This window comes from Podarcis gaigeae, assembly GCF_964106915.1.
Source record: "Podarcis gaigeae genome assembly, chromosome: 3".
Taxonomy (NCBI): Eukaryota; Metazoa; Chordata; class Lepidosauria; order Squamata; family Lacertidae; genus Podarcis; species Podarcis gaigeae.
Genome location: NC_139680.1, coordinates 111,424,722 through 111,452,695, shown reverse-complemented (window position 1 = coordinate 111,452,695; position 27,974 = coordinate 111,424,722). Strand labels below are relative to the sequence as shown.

The following is a 27,974-nucleotide window of genomic DNA, read 5'->3' as shown; positions in this document are numbered from 1 at the left end:
CTTGGCTTCGTGTATAGGGGCGAGCTGTGGTTTTGTGGCTTGTGTCAGCCAGATCTGTGTAGGGATTGCAGGGGGGTGCAGCATCCGGAGGTGCCACCATGGATTGGCTACTGGATGGTGTCAGTAATTCATCTGTGGAGAGGGTCTGGGTTTGGGTCTGGTGTGGTTGATTGGTGTTGGCGTTCTGTGTGCCTCTGGATCTGGTGTCAGTTTTTGTGGGGAGGGCTAATTTCCAGATGTCTGGCAAGCGGGATGTGTCGTCACGCTTGTTCATGTTGTGAGGGTGTTTCTCTATCTCGATGGCTTCCATGATTATTCTCTTGTGGTGATGTTCCGTGTTAAAGAGCAATTTGGAATCTGCAAAATTAATTTCGTGTCCTGTTTCTTTCATGTGTTGGAAAAAACTTCCTCTCTTTTCCAACACATGAAAGAAACAGGACACGAAATTAATTTTGCAGATTCCAAATTGCTCTTTAACACGGAACATCACCACAAGAGAATAATCATGGAAGCCATCGAGATAGAGAAACACCCTCACAACATGAACAAGCGTGACGACACATCCCGCTTGCCAGACATCTGGAAATTAGCCCTCCCCACAAAAACTGACACCAGATCCAGAGGCACACAGAACGCCAACACCAATCAACCACACCAGACCCAAACCCAGACCCTCTCCACAGATGAATTACTGACACCATCCAGTAGCCAATCCATGGTGGCACCTCCGGATGCTGCACCCCCCTGCAATCCCTACACAGATCTGGCTGACACAAGCCACAAAACCACAGCTCGCCCCTATACACGAAGCCAAGCCAAAGCACAACTAAGTGCAATACAGCCATCTTCTCAGGAAAACTCTTCACAAAGTTCAAGAGGTCAAGACACAAAGACTTTAGCAACTAATCCACACCTAATGACCCACCTAAGTGGTACTCAGGATATCACTCAAGAAATCACTCAAGGTATCTCTCAAGTAATTAAGGAACAAAAGAAGAAAAGGCACACTAGCCTGGGAACTTCCTCTCTGCCCAGAACATTGGAGGCTAGACACCACACCCCCTCTACAGTATTTATAGGAACTCAAACATTGAGATCCCGCTCTGTTCCAGTAACAAGAAGCCGAAAGCACCAGCCTGAAGATGACGAGTGAGACCTCGTCGAAACGTCGCCTAGACACCCCAACTTTTACACGGGAAGACACCCGAGGACACCAAAACCTGCATAGATATAGATATATATATTTGAAAAAAATGTTTAAAATAACTTTTATTTTTTTAAAAAAAGCCAGAGGCTTCTTTATTAGGAATTGCAGGTCTGAAACAGTGGTACCTCGGGTTACATACGCTTCAGGTTACAGATTCTGCTAACTCAGAAATAGTACCTCGGGTTAAGAACTTTGCTTCAGGATGAGAACAGAAACCGCGCGGCGGCAGCGGGAGGCCTCATTAGCTAAAGTGCTGCTTCAGGTTAAGAACAGTTTCGGGTTAAGAACGGACCTCCAGAACGAATTAAGTACTTAACCCGAGGTACCACTGTATTCCAAGGGAGCAGAGACCAGCCTTGCCTCTACCTGACGCAACATTCGCACTGGCGTCTCTTGATGTAATGCAGCCCGAGGCAACATCCCACCAGGACTCCTCTGCCCCCTCAAGCTTTTCAGGGGGTCCTGAGCCCCATCCCAGCAGACACTGGGATGACTGTAGAGACCTCAACCCCATCGAGTTTGTGCACCCAATTCCAATTTGTGTAGGGTTTACTCCTTAGCTGTTTCTTCCCCCAAAGATAACCCGCAAGACAGTGGAGATATCCCCCATCTGCTTTTCCAGGCAAAACCCATCCAAAACTGCTTACAAAGAAAAATATGTACGGGGGGGGGGGGATCAAGTGACAAATTCTTGTTTCCAGTTCTATATGTTGGCATACCAATGTTCGTTGGACTGATGTTGTGTGGATGCCTGATTATCGTCTTCAAAAGCAGCTACTCTCTTCCAAACTTAAAAATCGAAAGCATAATGCTGGTGGTCAACAAAAGAGGTTTAAAGACTCTCAAGGGAAATCTAAAAAAATGTAGTATAAACACTAACAACTGGGAAACACTGGCCTGCGAGCACTCCAGTTGGAGAACAGCCTTTACCAAAGGTGCCATGGGTTTTGAAGACACTCGAACTCAGGACGAAAGGGAGAAACGTGCTAAGAGGAAGGCATGTTTGGCAAGCACTCACCGTGATCAACTCCCACCCTGAAACCTATGTCCCTGAAACCGTATGGATCCAGAATTGGCCTCCACAGTCACTCACGGACTCACTGCTAAAACCCTGTTTTGGAAGACAATCTTACTCGGCTACAAGTGATAGAAGAAGAAGAAGAAGAAGAAGAAGAAGAAGAAGAAGAAGAAGAAGAAGTAGTAGTTATGGTTTGTGAATCCATCATATTGAAGTGTCTGAAAAAGCAAGCATGGCTGAGAATACTTTGATTCCACTGGCTTTAAAAAACAAAATATGTGTGGTGAGCTCTTCTGGGCCAAGAGCCTCTGGGAAATCCAGCGCTTTCATATATCAGGGGATGGCGCTCAAGGTCTTTGCCCAATTTGGCTTTGGTTGCCTTGGCTTTCAGATGCCAAGCTCTCAATTCGTTTGCAATGTTCTCGGGACTGATTTGGTGATTCCTGAACCAGATACAACAAGGTTAACCGGCAGCTTTGAATGCCAAGGAACAGATGGTGGTGCAGGCAAGGCCGAAATGTGCAGGCAACATTTCCTGGTTGTCAAGCCAGCTATAAAGTCCAGCTGCTCCGGAAAGCTGCCACAGGAGAGGGTGCTCAGAAAGAAACGAAAAGCAGGAGAAACTGCAGGTGTACAGAGCAGGCATAAGGAGGAGCCACGTAGACTGTCTCTTCTAAGCCAAGGGCTAAAAAAGATTGGAGGTACAATCCCCAACATCTCCAGGTCAGTGTTAGAAACTCAGATATAAAAGCTAAGCTCCAAATGGCTCCTTAAACCAACGTTGTGTCTAGTTGCCATTTTGGGGCAAGATGGCTCTAAAATCTTATTTTTTTAAAGATGGACTGACTGTGATTGATTCTCAGTTATATAATATAATATAATAGTAATAATTTATTATTTATACCCCACCCATCTGGCTGGGTTTCCTCAGCCACTCTGGGCAGCTTCCAAGTGAATATTAAAAACAATACAGCATCAAACATTAAAAAACTTCTCTAAAAAGGGGTGCCTTCAGTTGTCTTTTAAAAAGTAAAATAGTTGCTTCCAACAAAGATTAAAAATACATTAAAATGTCACACATTAAAAACTTCACTGAACAGGGCTACCTTCAGATGTCTTCTAAATGTCAGGTAGTTGTTTATCTCTTTGACATCTGATGGGAGGGCGTTCCACAGGGCGGGAGCCACTACCGAGAAGGCCCTCTGCCTGGTTCTCTGTAACCTCACTTCTCGCAGTGAGGGAACCGCCAGAAGGCCCTAGGCACTGGACCTCAGTGTCCGTGCCGAAAGATGGGAGTGGAGACGCTCCTTTGCTCCTTTAGGTATACTGGACCCGAGGCTGTTTAGGGCTTTAAAGGTCAGCACCAACACTTTGAATTGTGCTCGGAAACGTGCTGGGAGCCAATTCATGAACTTTGAACATCAAGCTTGTTCAGATGACAACCGTGAGCTATGTAAAAAGCTTTGAGAACTTAAAGAAAAAAAGACACTTGATCCAGGGAAAATCCACATACATATTGGCCTCTTCCAAACTGTTTTTCTTAATAGTGACTGCTCCTGCTCAGGCTGCACAGAAAAAGCATTTTGGTTCCAGAAATTCACTCCAATTGTGAAGATGAAATACAGCGGATAGAATTCTAAAGACGTTCCGTTTTGACAACTTGGTTGAGGGAGCCATTTGGCACCTGGCTTATATACCTGAGTTCCTAACACTGCCAAACACTCTTTACTAGACTATGAAGCTGTCAACCAGGGCCAGAGACTTTTCAGCTCTGGCCCCTGCCTGGTGGAACGCCCTACTGCAGGAGACCAGGGCCCTGCGGAATTTGACATCTTTCTGCAGGGCCTTCAAGACGGAGCTGTTCCGCCTGGCCTTTCCCCCCCCCCCCCCTCACTTTTTTTTATGGAAGCCCTTAGATGAGATTTGTATATAAATTTTCCTTCGGTTCTTTTTGCTGGCCCAGCATGGATAGTTGGCCCTGGTGAATATTTGACATTTTCTCCCCTTATGGCTTTGATCTATGGGCTACCACTAAAATGAGGCTGCATTTTAAACTGTATTCCAACTTATATTTTAATCAACTGTTTGTTTTGTTTTGTTTTTAATGTTTTTACTGTATTTATATTTGGTGTTACCTGCCCTGAGCCCAGTCTTGGCCGGGGAGGGCGGGGTATAAATAAAAATTTATTTATTTATTTATTTATTTATTTATTTATTATGGCTGGGACAGCCAAGCCAGTGCCTTCCAGAATTTGCAGGACTCCAATTCCCATGAGGACCAGCCAGCATGGCCAATGGTTAGTAATGACAGGAAGCGTAGTCCACATCCTAAGGAGCGTACCGTGCTGGTAACCCCTGCCGTAAGGCAATCAGGCTACTGCAATTCTAAGCACATGTATATGGAAGTAGGTCCCACTGAAAACAAGGTTACTGTTATATCACCAGGACACCGAGTGTTGAAAATGCCAGTGAGGCCCAAGGACAATGAGAACAAGCTTTTCTCTATTTTCTTTTCTATCTTTCCAGATGGCCAACCCCCCCCCCCCCCCGAAAACATATACTTTGCCTTTTTAAGTGCTGCAAACGTGGCTTCTCACAAGAGCACTGTGCGGCCTTTGGCAATCTCAAGTGTTCTTGGAAAACCTGCTTTTTCAGTAGAAATTCCGAGGCTGCGTGGTGACAGATCGCTAACTGCAAGGGGAAACACTCTATTTCGTCTTCTCAGAGTGCTCCGTGTCTGGCAAACCACCCCACCAGAAAACAGCTTCCTATTTTAAAAGCGAAGGCTACAGTCTATTAAGTGGGCTTTGCTCCATTTAAGTCAGTTGGCCACGTTCCCTGGCAAGATCACAAATCCAAGTACAAGACGTTTAACTACAGATCAAGCCTTGAATTGTCAGCCTGCTGTAATGATGTGAATTGTATTCAGCTTGTATTCAGCTTGGGGCTCCTCTGTGAGAACAGGACTCTGGACCAGAAGGCTCTTATGTTCTTATGTCTTATCAAGACAGAACTACTGTTCTTGGGGGACAGGGGGCAGGCTGGTGTGGAGGACTCCCTGGTCCTGAATGGCGTAACTGTGCCCCTGAAGGACCAGGTGCGTAGCCTAGGAGTCATTTTGGACTCACAGCTGTCCATGGAGGCGCAGGTCAATTCTGTATCCAGGGCGGCTGTTTACCAGCTCCATCTGGTACACAGGCTGAGACCCTACCTGCCCACAGACTGTCTCACCAGAGTGGTACATGCTCTAGTTATCTCCTTTTTGGACTACTGCAGCACGCTCTACATGGGGCTACTTTTGAAGGTGACCCGGAAACTGCAATTAATCCAGAATGTGGCAACTAGACTGGTGGCTGGGAGTGGCCCCTGAGACCATATCACACCGGTCCTGAAAGACCTACACTGGCTCCCAGTCCATTTCCAAGCACAATTCAAAGTCTTGGCGTTGACCTTTAGAGCCCTAAACGGCCTCGGCCCAGTATACCTGAAGGAGCGTGTCCACCCCCATCATTCAGCCCGGACACTGAGGTCCAGTGCCAAGGGCCTTCTGGTGGTTCCCTCACTGTGGGAAGCAAAGCTATAGGGAACCAGGCAGAGGGCCTTCTCAGTAGTGGCTCCCGCCCTGTGGAACGCCCTCCCATCAGATGTCAAAGAGATAAACAACTACCTGACATTTAGAAGACATCTGAAGGCAACCCTGTTCAGTGAATTTTTAAATGTGTGACATTTTAATGTATTTTTAATCTTTGTTGGAAGCCGCCCAGAGTGGCTGGTGAAACCCAGCCAGATGGGTGGGGTACAAATAATAAATTATTATTATTATTATTATTATTATTATTATTATTATGCTTTCCTTACATTAAGAAACATTATCTAACCATTAAAAAGCTCCCCCATTGGGCATTGTGCCTATGACAGATCTTCCTCGCTCCTCAGCAGTGCTTCTCAATCAAGTTCTTCAGCCAAGCAGCTTTTTCATCCCACAGCGCTTACTCAGACGTCAAGTTCTTGCAACTTGCCAGAGAAATATTCGCCTCCTGGTCCTGACAGCTTGTGAGCCAGAAACCTTAAAGTAGCCATCCCATCATTCCTGCCATGTGCTGGCCTTTCAACTCATGGAAATGCCAGGTGGCTCAGGCAGCAATAGCTTTAGGGAAACATGTTTACCAGAGTGTGAGCCCCACTGGAAACAGCAGGACTTAGTATTGAGTAAATATGCAAAGGATGAGGTCGTATGGGGTCCCAATCATGGGAACCACCCTCTCAGACTAAGAGTCTGGTGACCACAGATATCCATGCTCAGGTTTGGATTGAACACTAGAGTAGACCTTCTGTCTCACCAGAGTGTTGCATGCTCTGGTTATCTCCTGCTTGGACTACTGCAATGTGCTCTACATGGGGCTACCTTTGAAGGTGACTCGGAAACTGCAATTAATCCAGAATGCGGCAGCTAGACCAGTGACTGGGAGTGGCCAACAGGACCACATAACACCGGTCTTGAAAGATCTTCATTGGCTCCCAGTACGTTTCCAAGCACAATTCAAAGTGTTGGTGTTGACCTTTAAAGCCCTAAATGGCCTCGGCCCAGCATACCTGAAGGAGCGTCTCCACCCCCATCGTTCACTGAGGTCCAGCTCCAAGGGCCTTCTGGCAGTTCCCTCATTGCGAGAAATGAGGTTACAGGGAACCAGGCAGAGGGCCTTCTTGGTAGTGGCGCCCTCCCTCTGAAACTCCCTCCCATCAGATGTCAAGGAAATAAACAACTATCTGACTTTTAGAAGACCTCTAAAGGCAACCCTGTTTAAGGTAGTTTTTAATGTTTAATGTTTGATCATGTTTTTAATACTCTGTTGGGAGCTGCCCAGAGTGGCTGGGGAAACCCAACCAGATGGGCGGGGGTAAAAATAATATTATTATTATTATTATTATTATTATTATTATTATTATTATTATGGATCAGACCAATGACTCACCAGGCCCAGCAACCTGTTCTCACAGTGGCTGACCACATGCCTGTGGGAAACAGGTTAGCATCACCTGAGTACAACAGCACATTCCCTTCCTGTGGTTTCCATCAAGTAGCGTAGAATCACAGAACTGCAGAGTTGAACGGGCCCCAAGGGTCATCTAATCCACCCCCCTGCAATGCAGGAATCTCAACTAAAGCATCCATGACAGTGGGACATAAAACCTCTGCTTAGAAACCTCCAAGGATGGCAAATCAAGTTGATGGACTGTGCCAGAATGGCTAAATTGCAAACGGGTGAAAACATGAGCAGGATTGTAAATACACTTGCAATGTAATAGAAAGTACAGATAACTTAGGAAGATGAAAAATTGGAGAAGTATTGATATGCAGTTGAAAATAGAATTAGGTGGACCCATGGATGGGATTGGGGGACGGGAGCGTCAGGAGATTCAGATTAATCTTGATATGTGGAATTTGTATGATCTTTTGATGGAAGTTTATTCTCTTTCTTTTTCTTTCTTTTCTTTTTTCCATTTTGGAAAATCAAATAAAAAAATAATTTTAAAAAACACCCCCAAGTTTGGAGAGTTCAGCAACCGGTCTTCCCAATCGTTAGGCACTCTCTCATTTAACACACACATTTATTTCCCTTTCTTCTCCCTGCTACCCTTTTTAAATGAATGCCGGAGCTCTGAAGGTCTCCTCTCGTTCCCGATCTATCACACCTCCAACATTACAGTGCCAGAGAGAGAGAGAGAGAGAGAGAGAGAGAGAGAGAGTCAGCACTTTTGCTTTTGCTCATTAAGAACCTCAAGGGGGAGCTAGAAGTAGCAGCTGACAGCCTTTGATATTCCCCATAAATGCAAAAAGAAAAAAGAAAAGGGGAAATGGGAAGGAAATGGAGCCACGCTCTCAGTCAAACAAAGGAGTTATAAAATTAGACGTTTGGAATAAAACTATTGAAGAATGCCTAGGGAGCACACACAGTCTATTAATTCATACCTGTTAAGCTGTACTGAAGCATCCCACCTGGTTTTTGTGAATCATCCCAGAGTAGAATGACCCACATAATGGTTTTTGGGGAAGAGAAGTAGAAGAGGAGGAGTTTGGATTTGATATCCTGCTTTATCCCTAAGGAGTCTCAAAGCGGCTAACATTCTCCTTTCCCTTCCTCCCCCACAACAAACATTCTGTGAAGTGAGTGAGGCTGAGAGACTTCAGAGAAGTGTGACTGGCCCAAGGTCACCCAGCAGCTGCATGTGGAGGAGCGGGGAAGCGAACCCAGTTCACCAGATTACGAGTCCACTGCTCTAAACCACTACACCACACTGGCCCTACACCAATAATGGAAGCAAGTGATATGGCATGAGCACATCATGTCTTTCTCCATCCCACAAAGCAGCCGGTGAAAGACTGAAACCATAGAGTCGTAGAGCTGGACGGGAACCAAGCGTCATCTATTCCAACCCCCTTCAATGCAGGAATCTCAAATACAGTGGTACCTCGGATTAAGTACTTAGTTCGTTCTGGAGGTCCTTTCTTAACCTGAAACTGTTCTTAACCTGAGGTACCACTTTAGCTAATGGGGCCTCCTGCTGCTGCCATGCTGCCGGAGCACGATTTCTGTTCTCATCCTGAAGCAAAGTTCTTAACCTGAGGTACTAGTTCTGGGTTAGTGGAGTCTGTAACCTGAAGTGTATGTAACCTGAAGCATATTTGCTGCCAAGGAGTGTGGTGGAGTCTCCTTCTTTGGAGGTCTTTAAGCAGAGGCTTGACAACCATATGTCAGGAGTGCTCTGATGGTGTTTCCTGCTTGGCAGGGGGTTGGACTCGATGGCCCTTGTGGTCTCTTCCAACTCTATGATTCTATGATTCTATGATATAGAACCCGAGGTACCAATTTAAAGCATCCAGGGCAGATGGCCGCCCAACCTCTGCTTAAAAACCTCTAAGAAAGGAGAGCCCACAACTGCCCGAGGGAGACTATTCCACTGTCAAACAGCTCCTACTGTTAGAAAATTATCCCGTATGTTGGGTCGGAATCTCCTTTTGTGTAACTTGAAGCAATTGGTCCTACCCTCCAGAGCAGGAGAAAACAAGCTTGTTCCCTCTTCCCCTTTAGATCAGGGGTAGGCAACCTAAGGCCCATGGGCCACAAACAGCCCATGGGGGTCATTTAACCAGCCCATGAGCCACCCCCGAACCAAGCCGCCCGCTCGGCGAGTTCCCACACGCTGCACTAAACCGGAACAACACGGTGTGTGGGCGCGAACCAGCCCAGGCAAGGTAAACCTTGCTGACCCCTGCTTTAGATATTTGAAGGTGCCTATCGTCTCTCCTCTTTTCCGGGGTAAATGCAGAGGGAGGGAGGGGGAAGTTAACACCAATGAGAATAAGGCCATGCCAGGCATGTTCATTACTATGTGTTACAGCTAGGGAGGAGGAACAGACAAAGTGTGGGATGCAATACATAAGGAGCATTCAAGTACAACATTCCTTGTTTTCCTAGAGTGGACATGCAGGGGAATGTTTGGTCCAGCCAGTCGAAAACTTCCTGTTTCCTCCTGGCTGGAATATCCTTCCTTTGCATGTGACTAGAGGTGGGCATGACCTTACCTGTTCAGGTAACCAAAAGGACAAGGCACACAGCACACTCTCTCTTTGACTTCCTCCGTCGTTGGAGCAGCTTTTTAGCTAGAAATACCCTGTTGGCTTTCAACCAACAGAGGACACTGGGATTATCCCCATATGGGATAGATCCACATTTATACAGTGGTACCTCGGGTTAAGTACTTAATTCATTCCGGAGGTCCGTTCTTAACCTGAAACTGTTCTTAACCTGAAGCACTACTTTAGCTAATGGGGCTTCCTGCTGCCGCCGCACCAATTCTGGAATTCAGAAGCATCACAGCCTACAACTGTAGAAAAGAAGCATGACCTCCATGAATTTGTCTAGTCCTCTTTTCCATCCAAGTAAGGTGGCCACCACTGAATCCTGCAGCAGCGAATTCCAGAGGTTAACTATGCATGGCATTCCACACTCCCAGCCTCCAAAATGTTAAGATTTGTAGATTCCCAGCAAGATCCCAAATCTACGAAGACAGATTCCTAGGCTGCAATCACCAATCTCCTTTTTTTTACCCTGGTGGAACCATCACGACAACATCAAGATCCTTTCTCAGATGTACCCCAGAGCCTACAAGTCACTGGATCACCATCCTGATAATCAGTAAGACGTGAACGCCAACTGTACCCCTAGGAAATGATTTGGACTTAAAATCCCTGCACTGCACAGCAGCTGGGAGCCTGATCCGCTTCTCCGTCAACTGAGAATAGACGCGCATCCCAGAAACATCTGTTAAAATGTCAGCCTACTGTCACAAACTGCATCGGAAGAGCTAAATGTCAAAGGAATCCGCTTTTGTTTCTTTGCAGAGAATCCCAGGAAAAAGCAATTAAGATGAAGCAAGTAAACATTCGCCAAGCAGGTAACCTAAAGCGGAGGACAAAAACTGCAAGACTGCAAGACTGTTCAAGTGTTCCCTTTAGGAAGGCAAAGCTACGATGCATGGGCTGTTTTGAGATTCAGAATTGTGGCTCAATTTGAGAATTCCATGCTTCTAATGGCATTGATACCCAACGTGGTGCCCTCTAGGTGGTGCTAGATGACAGCTCTCATCATTTCTGACCAGGGGTGGGGGAGAAATTCGATTCAGTTCACCGTTACAGGCAAACCTACTTAATTTGCCCTTTCTAAAACACTTAGAGCTGAAACACAGCTATCCTTTGAAATTCACACTTCTCTGAAGTTCGTAATGCAATTCTCCAACCAATGTTTGAAGCTACAGGTAAACGTACCCCTGACCATTAGGTCCAGTCGCGGACGACTCTGGGGTTGCGTGCTCATCTCGCTCTATAGGCCGATGGAGCCGGCGTTTGTCTGCACACAGCTTCCAGATCATGTGGCCAGAATGACTAAGCCGCTTCTGGTGAACCAGAGCAGGGTACAGAAACGCCGTTTACCTTCCCGCAGGAGCGGTACCTATTTATCTACTTGCACTTCGACATGTTTTCAAACTGCTAGGTGGGCAGGAGCTGGGACTGAACAACGGAAGCTCACCCCATCGCGGGGATTCAAACTGCCGACCTTCTGATCGGTAAGCCCTAGGCTCTGTGGTTTAGACCACAGTGCCACCTGCATCGCTGTTTACAAAAAGTTTACAAAAGTGCAAATATTAGAGGGGTGTGTGTGGATCAAATTGACTATATTAGTGAAATTAACATACAAAAAAGCATTGTTCTTGTTTGCAAAAAAAAAAATTACATACATTGGTCAAAATTGCATACATCAATGTCTGTATTAGGAGAAGTTCACACTTAGACGCTGGTGGATTTTCATTCAGACTTTAAAAGCAACACACAAATTGCTTCAAAAATGTGGAGAACTGAATTGAAGATCAGAAAAGGAGAGAGAAATAGATGGAGAATCAAAATTAACAGACCCATCCATGCCTATTCCTGACTACTGACCATGCTGACTGGTGGGGGTTGGGAGTTGGGAGTCCAACAACACCTGGACGGCAATGCATTGTCTACCTCCTGCTCTAAAATTCTTCTTTCACTGGGTAAGATATGGCAGCACGAGGAAAGCCAATGAGGGATGATTCGCTCATCAGTGGAAAAGGCCAAGCAAACTCCAAGTAAAGAGGTAAAGAGACTGCTGACCATTAGGTCCAGTCGTGGCCGACTCTGGGGTTGCGGTGCTCATCTCACTTTATTGGCCAAGGGAGCCAGCATACAGCTTCCGGGTCATGTGGCCAGCATGACTAAGCCAGTTCTGGTGAACCAGAGCAGCGCACGGAAACACCGTTTCCTTCCCGCCAGAGCAGTTCCTATTTATCTACTTGCACTCTGGCGTGCTTTCGAACTGCTAGGTTGGCAGGAGCTGGGACAGAGCAACGGGAGCTCACCCCGTCGCAGGGATTTGAACAGCCGACCTTCTGATCAGCAAGTCCTAGGCTCTGTGGTTTAACCCACAGCACCACCCACATCACTAAGCAAACTCCAAAGAAGATTGCAATTTGTGGACACCAATGAAACTCCTGCACTGGCCTTTGGAAAGGCCGGGTTCAGTGACGCTATGTTTTGAATGTCCCCTGGAAGCAACCCTATGCCAGAAGACAGCAGCTGTAATGAATTAAAAGCTACACAGATGCCCTCTATCCCCAGGCGCTACCCTTATGAAAAGAAGGTTTCTCCCCATCCAGCCTATTCTCTCCGTTCTGTATCGAGCCTACGTGCACTCAGGCCGTGCTCACAGTACATTAGCTCCAGCCTAGAGGAATCCCATATTTCAATGCCTCTTTGTACAGGCGAGATGCTTTTGCGCAAAAGCCCAGGAGATACAACTGTTGTGCAGCCTGTTACGGCAAGGCATCCATCAACTTCGCCCATACTTAGCCACTGAATCATCACCGGGGGCGACTGCAGCCTTGGCTGCGCGGTTCCTGCTTTGCGCTGCGCAATAAGCCTCCCATCACGTACGTACAGAAATGGGCGCCTTCCTCCACCTCAACGCTTCCGTAATTTGCACACACGCAAGGAGGAAAGATGACCCCTTCGACATCATCATTGCAATAAGATAAAATAACACAGACTCACCGTTCATCCCATTGTAGAGGCCTCGGTGATGGGGAGAGAGGTCATCCGTCACTGGCCTCCTTAAGGTGCCTTCTCTGCTGCTGCTGCCCCCCAAGTGCTTGAGGTGGTCCGGGCTTCCGCCATAGTGCTGCTTGAGATGTTCAGGGCTGGTCCCCCTCGCTTTCGGGAGGTGCTCAGAGCTCCCGCTCAGAGCGTGTTTGTGGAGAAGTTCGGGGCTGCCGCCTCCAGCGCTGTGCTTCTGGTGTTCCGGACTGCTGCCAGGCCTGTGTTTCTGAAAGTGTTCGGGGCTGCCACTCAACAAGTGCTTCGGCAGCGTTTCCGGACTGCTGCAGCTGTGCTTCTGCTGCTCCACAGCCCCCTTCCCAAGAGTCTTGTGATGCTCTGGGCTGGGTCCTTTCAGGTGTTTCTGGTGATCGGGGCTGCCGGAGCCGCGGGGTTTGTGGAGGTGTTCGGGGCTGGCGCTGCGGTGTTTCTGATGCTCGGGGCTCCCCTCACTCCTCGCCTTCTGGAGGTGCTCGGGACTCGAATTCGGGTGGTGCTTGTGGTGGTCAGGGCTGTCCGTGCTGCCGGTGCTGGAGGTGCTGCTGCCGTCTCCGACGTCCCTGATGAAGGCGCTCGTGGCGTTGAGCTGGCAGAGGCTGGCCTGGCTGTCGATCGAGTTTCGGCAACCGGCAACACCGCCCTTCTCCTCGTCCAGCAGGACGCAGAGCTCCTTCAGCTCCAGGTTCTCCTTCACCACCTCCTCCTGCCGAACTTCCAGCTCCTTCAGCTTCTGAAGATACAGGGACACCTCCTTGTGCATGACGCCCGCGCTGTACCGGCCGAGCCTCTGCCACTCACGGGAAACCTTCTTGCCTTTCTGCCGGTCATCGTCCAAGAAGCAGCAAAGGTCTCGCAGCTCCTGGTTGTCTTCCTGCAGTTTCTGGTTGATGTCCTTCAAAAGAGAGAGGAGCAAAGAGAGAAAACAATAGGTTAGCAAGGGGAAGACTCTTGTCTGATCAACATCCATGTCTCACGGGAAACAGGTTGAAGCTAAACACAGAGGAATATTACAAGCTTTTCCACCTGCCATTCCCTCCCACACAGAATCACAGAGATGGAAGAGACCCCAAGGATCATCTAGTCCAATACCCTGAACTGTTGCTGCTGTTGGCATCCATCTGTCTTAGGAGACAGTCAAAGAGTGTGCCTTCAGGGGTGAAGTCAAACGGTTGGAGAATTACAGCCCTGCTGTGGCTGTAGAGACTGACTGATACAGGAGAGACATTTTTAGTTGCAACTGGGGCAAATGAAGGCATCAGGCCATGCTGATGCAGATGCACCTTCATCATCATAATAATAATATATATTATAATAATATTTACTACCCACCCATCTGACTGGGTTTCCCCAGCCACTCTGGGCGGCTTACCATAAAAAATGGTAAAACATGAGACATTTGTTTTATCATTAGACATTTCCCAATACAGGGTTGCTTTCAGATGTCTTCTAAAAGACAAATAGTTGTTTATTTCCTTGACATCTGTAAGTAAGCAAGCAAGTAAATTTTTATTTATAAAACCACACAAAAAGCAAAACAACTTAATTTCTTAATTTTGGGTTTAAAAAATAGGGGTCGTCTTATGCACGGGGACGTCTTATACACGGAAAAATGTGGTACATCTTGAATTGTAGAAACTGTAATCAATCACTGAAAATTAAATTTAAAACTCTTTTAAAAGCACGTAGTGTTTAGAGGATTGTTGCAAATGATGTTTTGCTACTTGAAAGTGCAAACTGGGCCGCTAGTGTGCTAGAATCACTCCAGAGGTAGTTCTACTGCATCTTTGAAACAAACAAAAAAGTCAGGATAGTCCATCTTTACGGTTCCTTTTAAGCTGCAGACCGCTGGCCTTTGTGTTGGCCCAAAATATATTTCTGCAGTAAACTCAGTACAGTCAAGGTTTATAAAAAAAATAAATAATACCAGTGACTATCCTTTTGTAGAAAGAATTCCAGGAAGAATAATCAGTGGGTGATAAAATGCGAGCTTAACTCAACAGTCCACCCTTAGGAAGAAAAATCTATGAAGCTTTTCTATCTTCCTTGTAAAATGGGTAGAGGAACAGATTTAGCCTGTCTTCCAGCTACAGTGTTAAATAAATCTTCTGCTACCTACCTTTTTTCTCTAGGAGAAAGAACAATATCAGGAGAGCCAGAGGTAGGAATTGAGGCTAATCCCTCTTTTTCCCCTCTTCTATCAAAACCTTTCAAGACTCCAGTGAGGAGGGGGAAAACCAAGCAGAATTTGCAAACTACTGTACAGGAGAGCCTGGCTTAACTTCTTAGTATCCCACCAAGTTATACTCAAAGTAGACCTATTGAAATCGGTGGACTACAGGGAGCTGGGAGCATGACTTTCAGCACAAAATTAGCTCTCATCTCTAATCCCTATTGAATTTAATTAAGCTTACTCCCAGGAAAGTGGGTTAGAATACAGTTTCTGTCTGCACAGCGTTGCGGCCAAGACTTGCGGCAAAACCAGAATCACAGAAGGTGAAGGAATGGGTTTCTGTGCAGTCAGTTTAAAACTGACTCGAACCCCCCCTCCCCTTTTCTTCTTAGCTTTTCTAAAATGCATAAACTTGAGCTCTTGAGTCAAAAGGCTCAGCTGTATAAACAAATGCTCAGAGCCCTCTCCTTTATCAGTTTGTGACGGCAAGCAAAGCCTTGACTGTACCAGTAGAACAGAGAAGACACGTCTGTGCCTTATCTTACGTCCTGACCACAAAAACGCACAGACCCAGTCTGGGAACAGCGCCAGAGTGTGTTCTTGGAGATGATGACCTCTTGCTCCAAGATAAGAGTAGGAACAGGAAGATCCTTTTATGGTTAGAAGTACATGAAGGAATATCCTTTTATGGTTAAGAATACCAGAGCAGGAACATATGTGATGTCAACCTGCGTACATAGGCTGACGTGGTTGGATTTCTGGGGAAGGGGGAGAGGTGTCTGGAGGATATATATACTGCATGAAATTTCTCATTTCTTTGGATTTGCTGTGGACTGACCACGCAAGTGCCTTCTGCTATCCGGAGAGCAGAATAAACTCTTTCTTGGAACCAACCCTCATCCTTCCCTCCCGTCCGGGAGCAACGCAGAGGGGGGCGGGGTTCGAGTCAGTTTTAAACTGACTGCACAGAAACCCATTCCTTCAAAGGTACTCTGAGGTTCATCTACTCCAATCTCCTGCAATATAGGAATATGCAGTTGTCCAATACGGGGACTGAACTTTGGTGTTTGTGATGTTAAATATGCCTTAGCCCACAGCGGCAAGAGTATTGTTGGCTCAGAAATGGAAGCAAGAAGAAATACCAAAGAAAGAAGAATGGCAGATAAAATTAATGGACTACGCAGAATTGGATAAAATGACGAAGGATTCGAAACCTGCAGGACCAGAGATTTACAGAAGATGGGAAGAAATATACAAACTATTTGAAGAGCAATTGTAATCAACAAATTACGCTAGTAGGGCTACAAGAAGTTTTGTAAGGAGAAATATATGAAATATTGCAAAGAAGAGAGGTATTAGATATGAGATTTAAATGTAATAATGAAAATAAGAAATGTAAATTAAGTAATTAGATTGGAAAATTTTCAGATGTGATTGATGGAAGTAAAAAAAATTGTATAAGAAGTTAAAGCACAGTGGTACCTCAGGTTACACACGCTTCGGGTTACATACGCTTCAGGTTACAGACTCTGTTAACCCAGAAATAGTACCTCAGGTTAAGAACTTTCATTCAGGATGAGAACAGAAATCGTGCTCTGGTGAAACGGCAGCAGCAGGAGGCCCCATTAGCTAAAGTGGTGCTTCAGGTTAAGAACAGTTTCAGGTTAAGAACGGATCTCCAGAACAAATTAAGTACTTAACCCGAGGTACCACTGTATGTTTAATTATTGTTGAAAATGATACGTTGAAAATTAATAAAAAATAATAATAAATAAATATGCCTTAGCCCAGGGGTCAGCAAACTAAGGTCTGAGGGTCAGATCAGGCCCAATTGCCTTCAGGATCCAGCCAGCGGACTGTCTGTGGATCGGCGTGAAGATTCTGTTCGCTCGGGCTGCGCCATTTTCCCCCCGGCGCCATTCCATTCCCCCCCCCTCCGTCACACACACAACGGCGGCGCCTCCTCCCTCCCTCCTCTTATCTTCTCCTCGCCCTGCCTAGAGGAGGAAGGGGACTGGGCTGAGCTGGCTGAGCACCATTTTAAGCAGCCCCTCTCCAGAGCCAGCACTTTTGCGCTGCTCATCTTTCCCAACCGCCGCCCTGGTGCTCCTGTGGGCCAGAGAGCGAAGCGGACGAGCTCGCTCTGCCTACCCACAAGAAACAGCAGCAGTGGTGGTGGTGGCAGCCTCAGGGAAGTTAAGCACTGGGGCTGGGGCTGGGGGTGAGGATTGCTTGCCCCCCTTGCCTCTTCTCCCAGCTTCCCGCCCCCCGGTGCTGCTTCTCCTGCCACCAAGGTCTGAGGGACAGTGGACCAGCCCGCGGCTAAAAATAACTGCCGCCCCCTGCCTTAGCCTTTAGTGTGAAGGTGTTTTAAAATGACATCAACAGGAGGAAAGCTAATAAAAGAATCCGAGACCAGGGAGAAGAGTTGGTGGAAGAAGATTGGAGGAAATTTAAAATTTATTTACAGAAACATTGTAAAATTTTTGAATGTTGATGACATTGAAATGAACCAAAGGGGTTCTAGCAACAAGGTTAAAAATAAGATTGGATTGATAATAGATAAATTAATTGGATATGAATTTGCTAAATTAATTTTCAAAAGGGATACAAAAAAGGGAGATGTGAGGAAGTCAGGAAAATAAGTGAATCAAAGATGAGAATTTAAAAAGAGGGATTTTTGTTTTTTTTAGTGTGTTTTGTTTTTTGTTTTTGTTTTTTCTTTCTTTTTTATAAGTTAAATGTTTGTATTTTTTGTACTTTGTAACTCTATATTTTTGTGTATGTGTTTTTTCTTTTTTCTGCTTGTGGTTATTCATAAAACTTAATAAAATATTATTTTAAAAAAATAAAAATCAGGAGCACATCAGGTAAAGGTAAAGGGACTCCTGACCATTAGGTCCAGTCATGAATGACTCTGGGGTTGCGGCGCTCATCTCGCTTTACTGGCCGAGGGAGCTGGCGTACAGCTTCCAGGTCATGTGGCCAGCATGACTAAGCCGCTTCTGGCAAACCAGAGCAGCGCACGGAAATGCCGTCTACCTTCCCGCCAGAGTGGTACCTATTTATCTACTTGCACTTTGACGTGCTTTCGAACTTCTAGGTTGGCAGGAGCAGGGACCGAGCAACGGGAGCTCACCCCGTCGCGGGGATTCGAACCGCTGACCTTCTGATCAGCAAGTCCTAGGCTCTGTGGTTTAACCCACAGCGCCACCCACATCCCTAAACAAACTCCAAAGAAGATTGCAATTTGTGGACACCAAGGAAACTCCTGCACTGGCCTTTGGAAAGGTCGGGTCCAGTGAAGTCCTTCGCGCTATGTTTTGAATGTCCCCTGGAAGCAACCCTACGCCAGAAGACGGCAGCTGTAATGAATTAAAAGCTACAGAGATGCCCTCCATCCCAGGCGCTACCCTTATGAAAAGAAGGAATACCGTTGTGGAGGGGGGAATGTAACATTTACCTCCCCTACTGTCATCCAGAAGATGGACTACTTAACCCTTCGGAAACTTTCCCATTCAAAATTGCCCTCTGCAAGCTGCTTTTTTCACTCCAAGAGATTTTCCAAATTTCCCCCTTTACAGGTGAAAAAAAATAGCCTACAGAGGAGCATCTTGCATGCAGAGTATCAGAGGTTCAATATTAGGGTATCTCCAGAAAGGACTAGGAAGGTCCCCCTAGTCCTGAAACTCTGGAGAGCTGCTGCCAACCAGTGTAGGCACTCCTGAGCTCAGATGGGCCATTAGCCTGACTTGGTATCAGGCTGCTTCCTTGGTCTCCAGAAATGACCCACGTGTGAAGTTCGGCAGCCGTTCCTTGTTCGCCCTTCCTCTTTCTAGCTGCCCTGCTTGTCGCCAGGTCAATTGAGTGCATCATTTCAAAGTTTTATATCCCTCCTCCGCCGGCTGGATCAATAGTCAGCCGGGGATGTCACTAAATATAGCCACCCGGAAAGAGCTTTTCTGGGGAGGGAGGAGGGTGAAGATATATTTTTTTCCACCTTCCTTTCCACAGTTTCTTCTCCTCTGCCTTTCTTGACAAGTGGGAACTGCATTAGGGTACAGCACACATAATAATCCATTTGTTGTTCTTTAGTCGTTTAGTCGTGTCCGACGCTTCGTGACCCCATGGACCAGAGCACGCCAGGCACTCCTGTCTTCCACCGCCTCCCGCAGTTTGGTCAAACCCATGCTGGTAGCTCCGAGAACACTGTCCAACCATCTCGTCCTCTGTCGTCCCCTTCTCCTTGTGCCCTCCATCTTTCCCAGCATCAGGGTCTTTTCCAGGGAGTCTTCTCTTCTCACGAGGTGGCCAAAGTATTGTAGCCTCAGCTTCAGGATCTGTCCTTCCAGTGAGCACTCAGGGCTGATTGTGTGACTGCCATAAAACTTAGGGAACAAGCGGTACTACCAAAATGATTAAGGTTTTAAATGACAATTTTAGGTTATATTTTAGTGATCAAGATTTAATATATATTTTAACTGCCGCTATATCTGAATTGTCTCTGTTATACCCAATCGCAATTCAATGTATTCCTGTTGTGTTTTATGATTTTCCTGGCATTGTAAGCGAGCCGGAACTGGTCTGTGACCGTAATAATAAAATTCAATTCATCCCTTTCCCCCAAAAGATCAAGACATCATATAGTTCTCCAAACACACACACAAAATCCCCTCTTTCAGCCTCACAACAGCCCAGAAAATGACTGGCCCAAGTTAACCCCATGAGCTTCACAGCTGAAGCGGGATTCAGATTTGGGGTTCCCAGCTCTGTCTGACACCTGAATCGAACCACTACACTGCACTGCCTCATTTCAGCTGCTGGGGCTAAGCAGGTCTAGTCCCATGGATCTAAGCTGGACCACATAAAAGTGGGAAGATGCTCTATATAGACTCAGGCTGTTGGCTCTTCAGAATGCCAGGCTAGGAGGGTTTTTTTCCATCCAGACATTTTTTGGACCGGAAATGTCAGAGACTGACGCAAGGGGCAGACAGAGAAGTTTCTTAGAGGAAGGGCAGGGTGGTAAGTAATAAGCAAAGCCAGAGCAGCATCTCAGGAGGGGCATATTCCCAACTGCCACAGATTTCCCTGGTTTGGCGCTAATATTTTTCAGCCATCCATTATCAGTCTTTCCAAGTGCCCCTCATATTCCCACCTCCCCTGTGCCAGCCAATGAACACCCCATTCCGACAGAGCATCTTTCCTCCAGGGTGGAATAGGCAAAGAGGACACATGTTTTAATTATGAAAAAAAGAAGATCATGTGGCAATGCAAATTGTACGATGGAGAAATTCTTGCAGGCAGAAGCTCCTTAAGCAGACACAATGTTCAGGCTCCTACTCAGACATCATCTCCTGCAAAAAATCCACTGTGCATTAAGGATTCCGATAATGGATTCCAAAGTGGATTTTCTCCCTAGATGGAAAAAAAAAGTTCCTAATAGTAAAGCCCTCGCTCTGGCAATAAAGTAACAGTTAGTCATGATAAGTGGGACCTGCAACAAAATGGTGCAGTGTGAAATACTCCCGTTCAGAGCTCCAAGCAGCCAGCCATGCCTTTTTGCAAGATACTCCATTCCACTTCCTATCTCCTGCAGCAGATCCTCAGCATATTCAGTCCAATGAGGTGGTTTCTAAAACAGATTTCCCCCCCCTAAGTTGTTTTTGTTTTAGGGGGGCAATTCTGCAAACCCTGGGGTCACCCCAGGCCTGCGCCCCTCCCTCTTGTGCATGGATAATGCTGATTTGGCTAGGAAGGGATAAGCACTCTGAAAATGAGTTTGTCCCTGGTGCATAGGACAGCTCAACAGAGCCTCCAGACAGTATACCACCAAACATTGGTTTGTTGGGGAGCAATGCCAGAACAGGGCTACTGCCTTCATGCCCTGCCTTCTGGTTGCCCAGAGACATTTGGTTGGCTGTTTCAGGAAACAGGATGCAGGAGAAAATGGACCTGGATAGCTCATTTAGAGCATGCTGCTGATAACGCCAAGGTTGCAGGTTCAATCTCGATACGGGACAGCTGCATTGCAGGAGGTTGGAATAGATGACCCGCAGGATTCTTCCAACTCTAAGATTCTATTATCTATAACAGGCTTCCTCAACCTCAGCACTCCGGGTGTTTTTGGCCTACAACTACCATGATTCCTAGCTAGCAGGACCAGTGGTCAAGGATGATGGGAATTGTAGTCTGTTCCCTGTTTAGGGAAGCTTTTAATGTTTGAAGCATCACTGTATTTTAATATTGTGTTGGAAGCCGCCCAGAGTGGCTGGGGAAACCCAGCCAGATGGGCGGGGTATAAATAAGAACAACAACAACAACAACAACAACAACAATAATAATAATAATAATAATAATAATAATAATTGTCTCAAAACATCTGGAGGGCCGAGGTTGAGGAAGCCTGATCTATAACCTCCAGTCTGAGCCAGCAGAGCTCTCCTTATTCTCCCAGGGGCTCAAGGCTGTGGGTCCAAACCATGAAGCAAGAATATCAAAAGACTCAGGGCACCCCCACCCGACTCTACTCACAGAGTCTCTTTCCAGTTTAACCAGTAATCAGCTTGACATCTGATAAACTTTCCAGGCGGGGAGCAAGGATCTGTTAAATGGAGACAGTGTCCAAGTACTCATAATGCCGCCAAATCATAATCTATATGCAACACATTTACAGGGGATATGCCAAAATCAGTTTTTGAAGGCCAGAAGATGGCCAGGAAGATTCATCTTCTACAATGGCTGGAAGAAATGGTGCCTTCAGGGGTAGGGGAAGAAGAACTGAGGCGTCCATTAGGTCTATTTGCATTCAAGGAATTAGGGAGGGGAGACATATGTAGGCGGTCACTGCCCCCAATGCACTAGACCATCACCTCCTGACCTCTGAACATTCTCCAAGGGACATTCTCCAACATGCATTGGGAGGCAGTGTGGCATAGTGGTTAGAGTCATGGACTAGGACCTGGGTGACCAGCGTTCAAATCCCTACTTCAGCCATGAACCTCACTTGGGTGACCTTAAGCTGTTCCTAACCCATCACTCAGTGCTGACTGCACTCTGCACATTCTCAAAGGTTACACATTAACCTTACTCCACATGCTCTGGGACTGAGGCACCTCTGCGGCGCAGTGGGTCAGAGTGCCTGGCTCTTAACCAGAAGGTTGGTGGTTCAAGCCCACCCAGGGTAGGATTCCTGAATTGTACGGGGTTGGACTAGATGACCCTCGGGGTCCCTTCCAACGCTACGATTCTGTGAGTCCTAGCAATCAAAGCAATAACTGTTTGTTTCATTTTGGAGAGGGCTGGCATCTAAGACCAAGGAAACATTGTTTTCACGGCAAAGAGGCAGAGGCAACACTAGCATGAGGCAAACCAATCTCAGCTGGCAGATTTTGGAGACGACAGAATGGGAGACAGATGAATCTCCCGGGTGGAAAGTCTCCCAGCAGCTGTTCAGTAATTCAAGAGAAGAACTTCCCATTGGGAAGCAAGTGAGAGAGATGGATGCCATTTGGATTCTCCACCTAAAGACATTTTTTAAAATTCTCTTTTTTTGCAAAAAAAATATTGATTTTCCAAAAAATCAATAAATAAACAAACAAACATAAATCTCAACCGTATTGGAACCAAACTTAGTAATATTGTTAAGTGACTTCCTCGTATCCCCCTGGTTGAATTTCAGTGTATATCATTTTAACGGTTTTCCAAAACCAATATTCTTATAAAACTAACTTAATCACTTAACATCTTTCTTTCTTTCCAATTCAGCATTAAACATATTAATTCATCCCATTACATATTTAAATCCTAGGCCTATCTGGTATTTGCAAGCTTTTCCAGTTAATTTAACTTAACATATTTAACTAAGTATTCTTTAAATTTCGTCCATTCTTTCTGATAATCCTCCTCCTTCTGGTCACAGACTCTTCCAGTCAGGTCGGCTAGCTCCTACATTTTTAAAAATTCTTGGAGGGAACTGCATTCAGGATATTCTCCCAGTGGCCAAACAGATCTCTCTCCCCAGCTGTGATTCCTAGAGCTGGGAATCCAGAAACATCTTGCCTCTCTGACACCCGACAGAAATTAGACTACTCCCTCCCTGGCCTCCCCTCTCCATCCCCTCTCTCCCAGGTGTGTACCTTAAGTCCCCGGATCTCGCCCAGGTGAAGCTGCAGGCGCCGGTTAACCTCGCGGATGAGATTGCTGTGGTCCAGCATGGCACTCATCTTCTCCGACTCCGCCTTGCGCAGGCTCCGGATCAGCTCCTCCTTGGTCCATTTGAGCAGCTCCTCGTCCGACACCTTGGAGAGGTCTTCGGCCACACCCGCCGCGCAACTTTCCGAGCCGGGCGCCGACGACGCCGACGCCCCGGCTCCAGGTGCGGATCCGGACGGAGTCGCCACCTTAGACATGGTGCCGGCGGCCCAAGTGGCTCCGGGATCGCCTGCCTAGGATGGGGAGGGGGGGGGGAATGTCGTTGCACTCCGTATTCCACCAAGACCCTCAAGCCTCAGATCTCGAAAACAACGCCTTTAAGTCAGTCGGGACTGTTCCTCTCCGAGAAATCGGAGTGACTTCGGAATGCAGTAAAGAGCAAAGTGAAGGGGGGGTGCTTTCCCCCAAGCTATTGTGGCTCGCTCAGAAGGAAGGGGGCGCTCCCTCGGTGGTAAAAAGACATCCTTGCAAATTATTTTAGAGGTGTGGGGAGACAGAGAGAAGATAAGGAATCTTCAATCCTCCGATCCGGTTGTTGAGTCTGCGCTTAGAACAGTCCCCGGGCGGAGGGAGCCGTAAAACAGCAAAATCTTTGTTGTGTGTGTGCCTGGGGGGGGGGGGGTGTAACAAGGAGCTGGGGTGTTCCCGCACAGCTTCAGCCTCAGAGTTTAGTGGATCTTCCCAATTCAACAGGAAAAATACACACACACACACATATATATACCCGTGCGCGCTAAGGAGTTTCACAGTGCCCCCCGCGCCTACGAACTTGCGAGCCACGCGGCGCGATCACGAGTGGGGCGAGTCCACGCGCCCCTCCCAAGTCCGGCTCTTTGCAAACAAAGTGGAGCCGCCCCAAAGGATCCTTAGCGCTGCCGGGTAGAGAAGGGTCGCTCACCCAGCGCCTCCCAGCCTGTTTGCCCAAAGGAGGCGCAGAGAGGGTGTCTCCTCGCTTCCTTCTGCTCCGCGAAAGTCAGGGCTTGCTCCGCATCGGCTCCGGCGCGAGACCTCCTTCGGAAGCAGGGATCCGGGAGTGGCACGATCCGAGTCTCTTTGCCAGATCCCCCCCGGACAGGACTCGAGGACTTTCCCTTGCTTTCCAGCTGCAAGGTCGCCTTTCTGTTAGATCCTGCAACACGCCCACGCGCCCTCTCCGGACGCAGCGAGCTCGGGAGGGCGACACGCGGGTCTTTTGTACGTGAGGATGCGAACCAAGGGCAGGTTTGCGCGCCACTCTCCAGTCTGGGCAACGCAGCTTTGGAGACCGGGGTCTGGAGAAGCGGGAAAGAGGCACAGATCCGAGAGAGAACCGGACCCTCCCCACGTTGTTCCGGGAGAATCCGTGCGCGGGGGCACCGATCCGCCCTCTCCTTCCTCTGTTGCAGCTCAGGAAAGGGCGCTGCCCGCTTCTCAACTAGGCTCGTCCCTGGCAGCCATCCTCCTCCTCTTCTTCCTCCTCCTCCGTCCCGGGCAGCCGGGCCTCGCCCCGATTCAGCCCGCGCAACTGGCTCCCTGCGGACGCTCCGAGCGGCGCTCTCGGAGCCACGGGATGCCCAGAGCGCGCATTGGGCACGGGAGGGTCTGGTCCGGCGCCCCGGGCAGGCGCTGCGCCCGCGGCGCGGTCCACGTTGGCCGGGCGAGAGTGAGAGTGAGAGCGAAAGTGAGGCGGCGCGAGGCTTTTCAGCTGGGAGGTGGTGGACCACGTGCGATGCTGGGGGGGGGGAGCTGGGGGGGCGAGAGAGAGGGAGGCGCGGCTCGCAGGCGCCACCTCGCGGGCTTGGCCCACAGGCGCCGCGTCTAGCATTGAATCATCGAATTACAAAATTTAGGACTTGACACCTATCCTTCATAATACAGGATTGTCCCCTATTTCAATGTAAAATGCTACCTCCTGTATTGTTACAGCTGTATTTCAGATATTGTCTCTCCATGGGCATAGGCAGGAATGGGGAGTGGTTTGGCAGAACCTACCATAAAGGTAAAGGGACCCCTGACCATTAGGTCCGGTCGCGGAGGACTCTGGGGTTGCGGAGGACTCTGGGGTTGCGGCGCTCATCTCGCTTTATTGGCTGAGGGAGCCGGCGTACAGCTTCTGGGTCATGTGGCCGGCATGACTAAGCCGCTTCCAGAGCAGTGCACGGAAACGCCGTTTACCTTCCCGCTGGAACGGTACCTATTTATCTACTTGCACTTTGATGTGCTTTCGAACTGCTATGTTGGCAGGAGCAGGGAATGAGCAACGGGAGCTTACCCCATCATGGGGATTCGAACCACCGACCTTCTGATCAGCAAGTCCTAGGCTCTGTGGTTTAACCTACAGCTCCACCAGCGTCCCTAACCTACAGTATTGGCCCGAATATAAGCCACACTTTTTTTTTCCAAATTCTGACTGTGAAAAGTTAAAGTGTCTTATATTCGGAACTGCGTACCCGCCTTCCAGAACTACCGCCCTGAATTTTAAAGGTGTGGCTTATTGGTGGGTACGTCTTATATTCGGACCAATAGGTACATATCTGTGACTCAGTAGGTCAGTTAGTTAAGTATTTTAATTTATTTACCTGATCTAGAGGGACAAATGCCCCCCATCTCTCTCTCTCTCTCTCTCTCTCTCTCTCTGTGCCAAGTTAGGGATCCCCTCCAAATGCAGGCGTGTGGAAGTCTGTGTGAAAGGTCATGCATTTAAGCTCTGGGTAAGCCAAGCACCTGTTGTTTTTGTCCATGGAGTTTTCTTGGCAGGGATACTGGAGTGGCTTGCCGGTTCCTGCTCCAGGTGGATCACGTGTGGTCAAAATTCTCCACTATGACCTGTCCATCTTGGGTGGCCCTGCACAGCACAGCTCATAGCTTCTCTGAGTTATTCAAGCCCCTTCGCAGTGATCCACAAAGGGGACAAAGTTCCTTACCAACCTTGCCAACAAAGGTCCGTATTGTTAAAGCTATGGTTTTCCCAGTAGTGATGTACGGAAGTGAGAGCTGGACCATAAATAAGTCTGATCACCGAAGAATGGATGCTTTTGAATTATGGTGCTGGAGGAGACTCTTGAGAGTCCCATGGACTGCAAGAAGATCAAACCTCTCCATTCTGAAGGAAATCAGCCCTGAGTGCTCACTGGAAGGACAGATCCTGAAGCTGAGGCTCCAATACTTTGACCACCTCCTGAGAAGAGAAGATGCCATGGAAAAGCCCCTGATGTTGGGAAAGATGGAGGGCACAAGGAGAAGGGGACGACAGAGGATGAGATGGTTGGACAGTGTTCTCGAAGCTACCAGCATGAGTTTGACCAAACTGCGGGAGGCAGTGGAAGACAGGAGTGCCTGGCGTGCTCTGGCCCATGGGGTCACGAAGAGACAGACACGACTAAAGGACTAAACAAGAAGAAGAAGAGGAGGAGGAGGAGGAGGAGGAAGAAGAAGAAGAAGAAAACCAAGCACAGACAGATTTACAAAGTCATGTTTATGTGTGACAAATTCCCCAGGGGCCACCCTGTTAGGCTGCAATAGATGGCAATAGATTGCTTTGAAGTCACTTCAGCACCAGATTTGGGGGGGGGGGTCATCCCCCAACAGCCCTGCCCTGTCCTGTATTTTGCCAGAACAAAGGTGGCAATCCTAACAGAATTCTAGAATTAGAAGAGGGTCCCTCAGGATCATGTAGTCCAACCCCCTGTACAGCAGGGATCACAACTGAAGAGTCCTTGGCAGGTGTTTGTCCAAGCCTTGCCCCATCCTCCGGACCACCTGGGAAACTCCACTGCTGTCCTTGGAACTGGGTGTGCAGCTTCATGGGCCACAGCTGTGGGCAGCCTGAGGGAGTGCCCATAAAAAGCAATTTTAGAGTGGAAGGCTGGGGAGACGCCCACTTTTTCCAGGATCTCTTCTTGCTGTGAGGTTTTCGTTGGTGAGCTGAGAGCTTGATTGGAGCCATGTTGAGAAACCGGAGGCTGAGAGATAGGGTGTGATACTGATTTCTATACAGTGGTACCTCTGGTTGCAAACGGGATCCGTTCCAGAGGCCCGTTCGCAACATGAAAAGTCCGCAACCTGAAGCGCCGTATCTGCGCAGGTGCGCAGCGCGATTTGGCGCTTGTGCGCATGTGCGAAGCGTGATTTAGCACTTCTACGCATGCACGAGCGGCGAAACCCGGAAGTAACCCTTTCCAGTACTTCCGGGTCGCTGCGGGACGCAATCTGAAAAAATGTAACATGAAGCAAACGTAACATGAGGTATGACTGTATATTAGTAACTTTGTATTAATGTAACCTGGAGGTGGAGGTTACATTAATACAAAGTTACTAATATACAGTCATACCTCATGTTACGTTTGCTTCATGTTACATTTTTTCAGATTGCGTCCCGCAGCGACCCGGAAGTACTGGAAAGGGTTACTTCCGGGTTTCGCCGCTCGTGCATGCGTAGAAGTGCTAAATTACGCTTCGCGCATGCGCACAAGCGCCAAATCGCGCTGCGCACCTGCGCAGATACGGCGCTTCAGGTTGCGGACTTTTCATGTTGCGAACGGGCCTCTGGAACGGATGGAGGTGGAGGTGGTCAAAAATGAGATGGCAAGAATAAATATTGACATCCTGGGCATCAGTGAACTAAAATGGACGGGAATGGGTGAATTCAGTTCGGATGACCATCATATCTACTACTGTGGGCAAGAAACCCGTAAAAGAAATGGAGTGGCCCTCATAG

The 27,974-nt window shown here is 47.7% G+C and overlaps 1 protein-coding gene across 6 annotated transcripts in view; it reads right to left on the bottom strand.

The window, feature by feature from the left end:
- Positions 1-24,934, bottom strand: part of CCDC85A (coiled-coil domain containing 85A) — a 159,420-nt gene extending 134,486 nt beyond the window's left edge. For 3 of the 6 annotated variants that reach the window (XM_083733576.1, XM_083733578.1, XM_083733577.1), the window contains exons 1-2: positions 23,203-24,933; positions 12,856-13,789 (exon numbers count right to left, since the gene is read on the bottom strand). In XM_083733576.1, the coding sequence (XP_083589702.1) occupies positions 12,856-13,789; positions 23,203-23,475 (1,207 nt within the window). In that variant the 5' untranslated portion in view covers positions 23,476-24,933. Of the gene's footprint in view, positions 1-12,855; positions 13,790-23,202 lie in introns of all 6 variants that reach the window. The other 3 variants (XM_083733573.1, XM_083733574.1, XM_083733575.1) reach the window with 3 other exon arrangements.
- Positions 24,935-27,974: the final 3,040 nt, after the last annotated feature.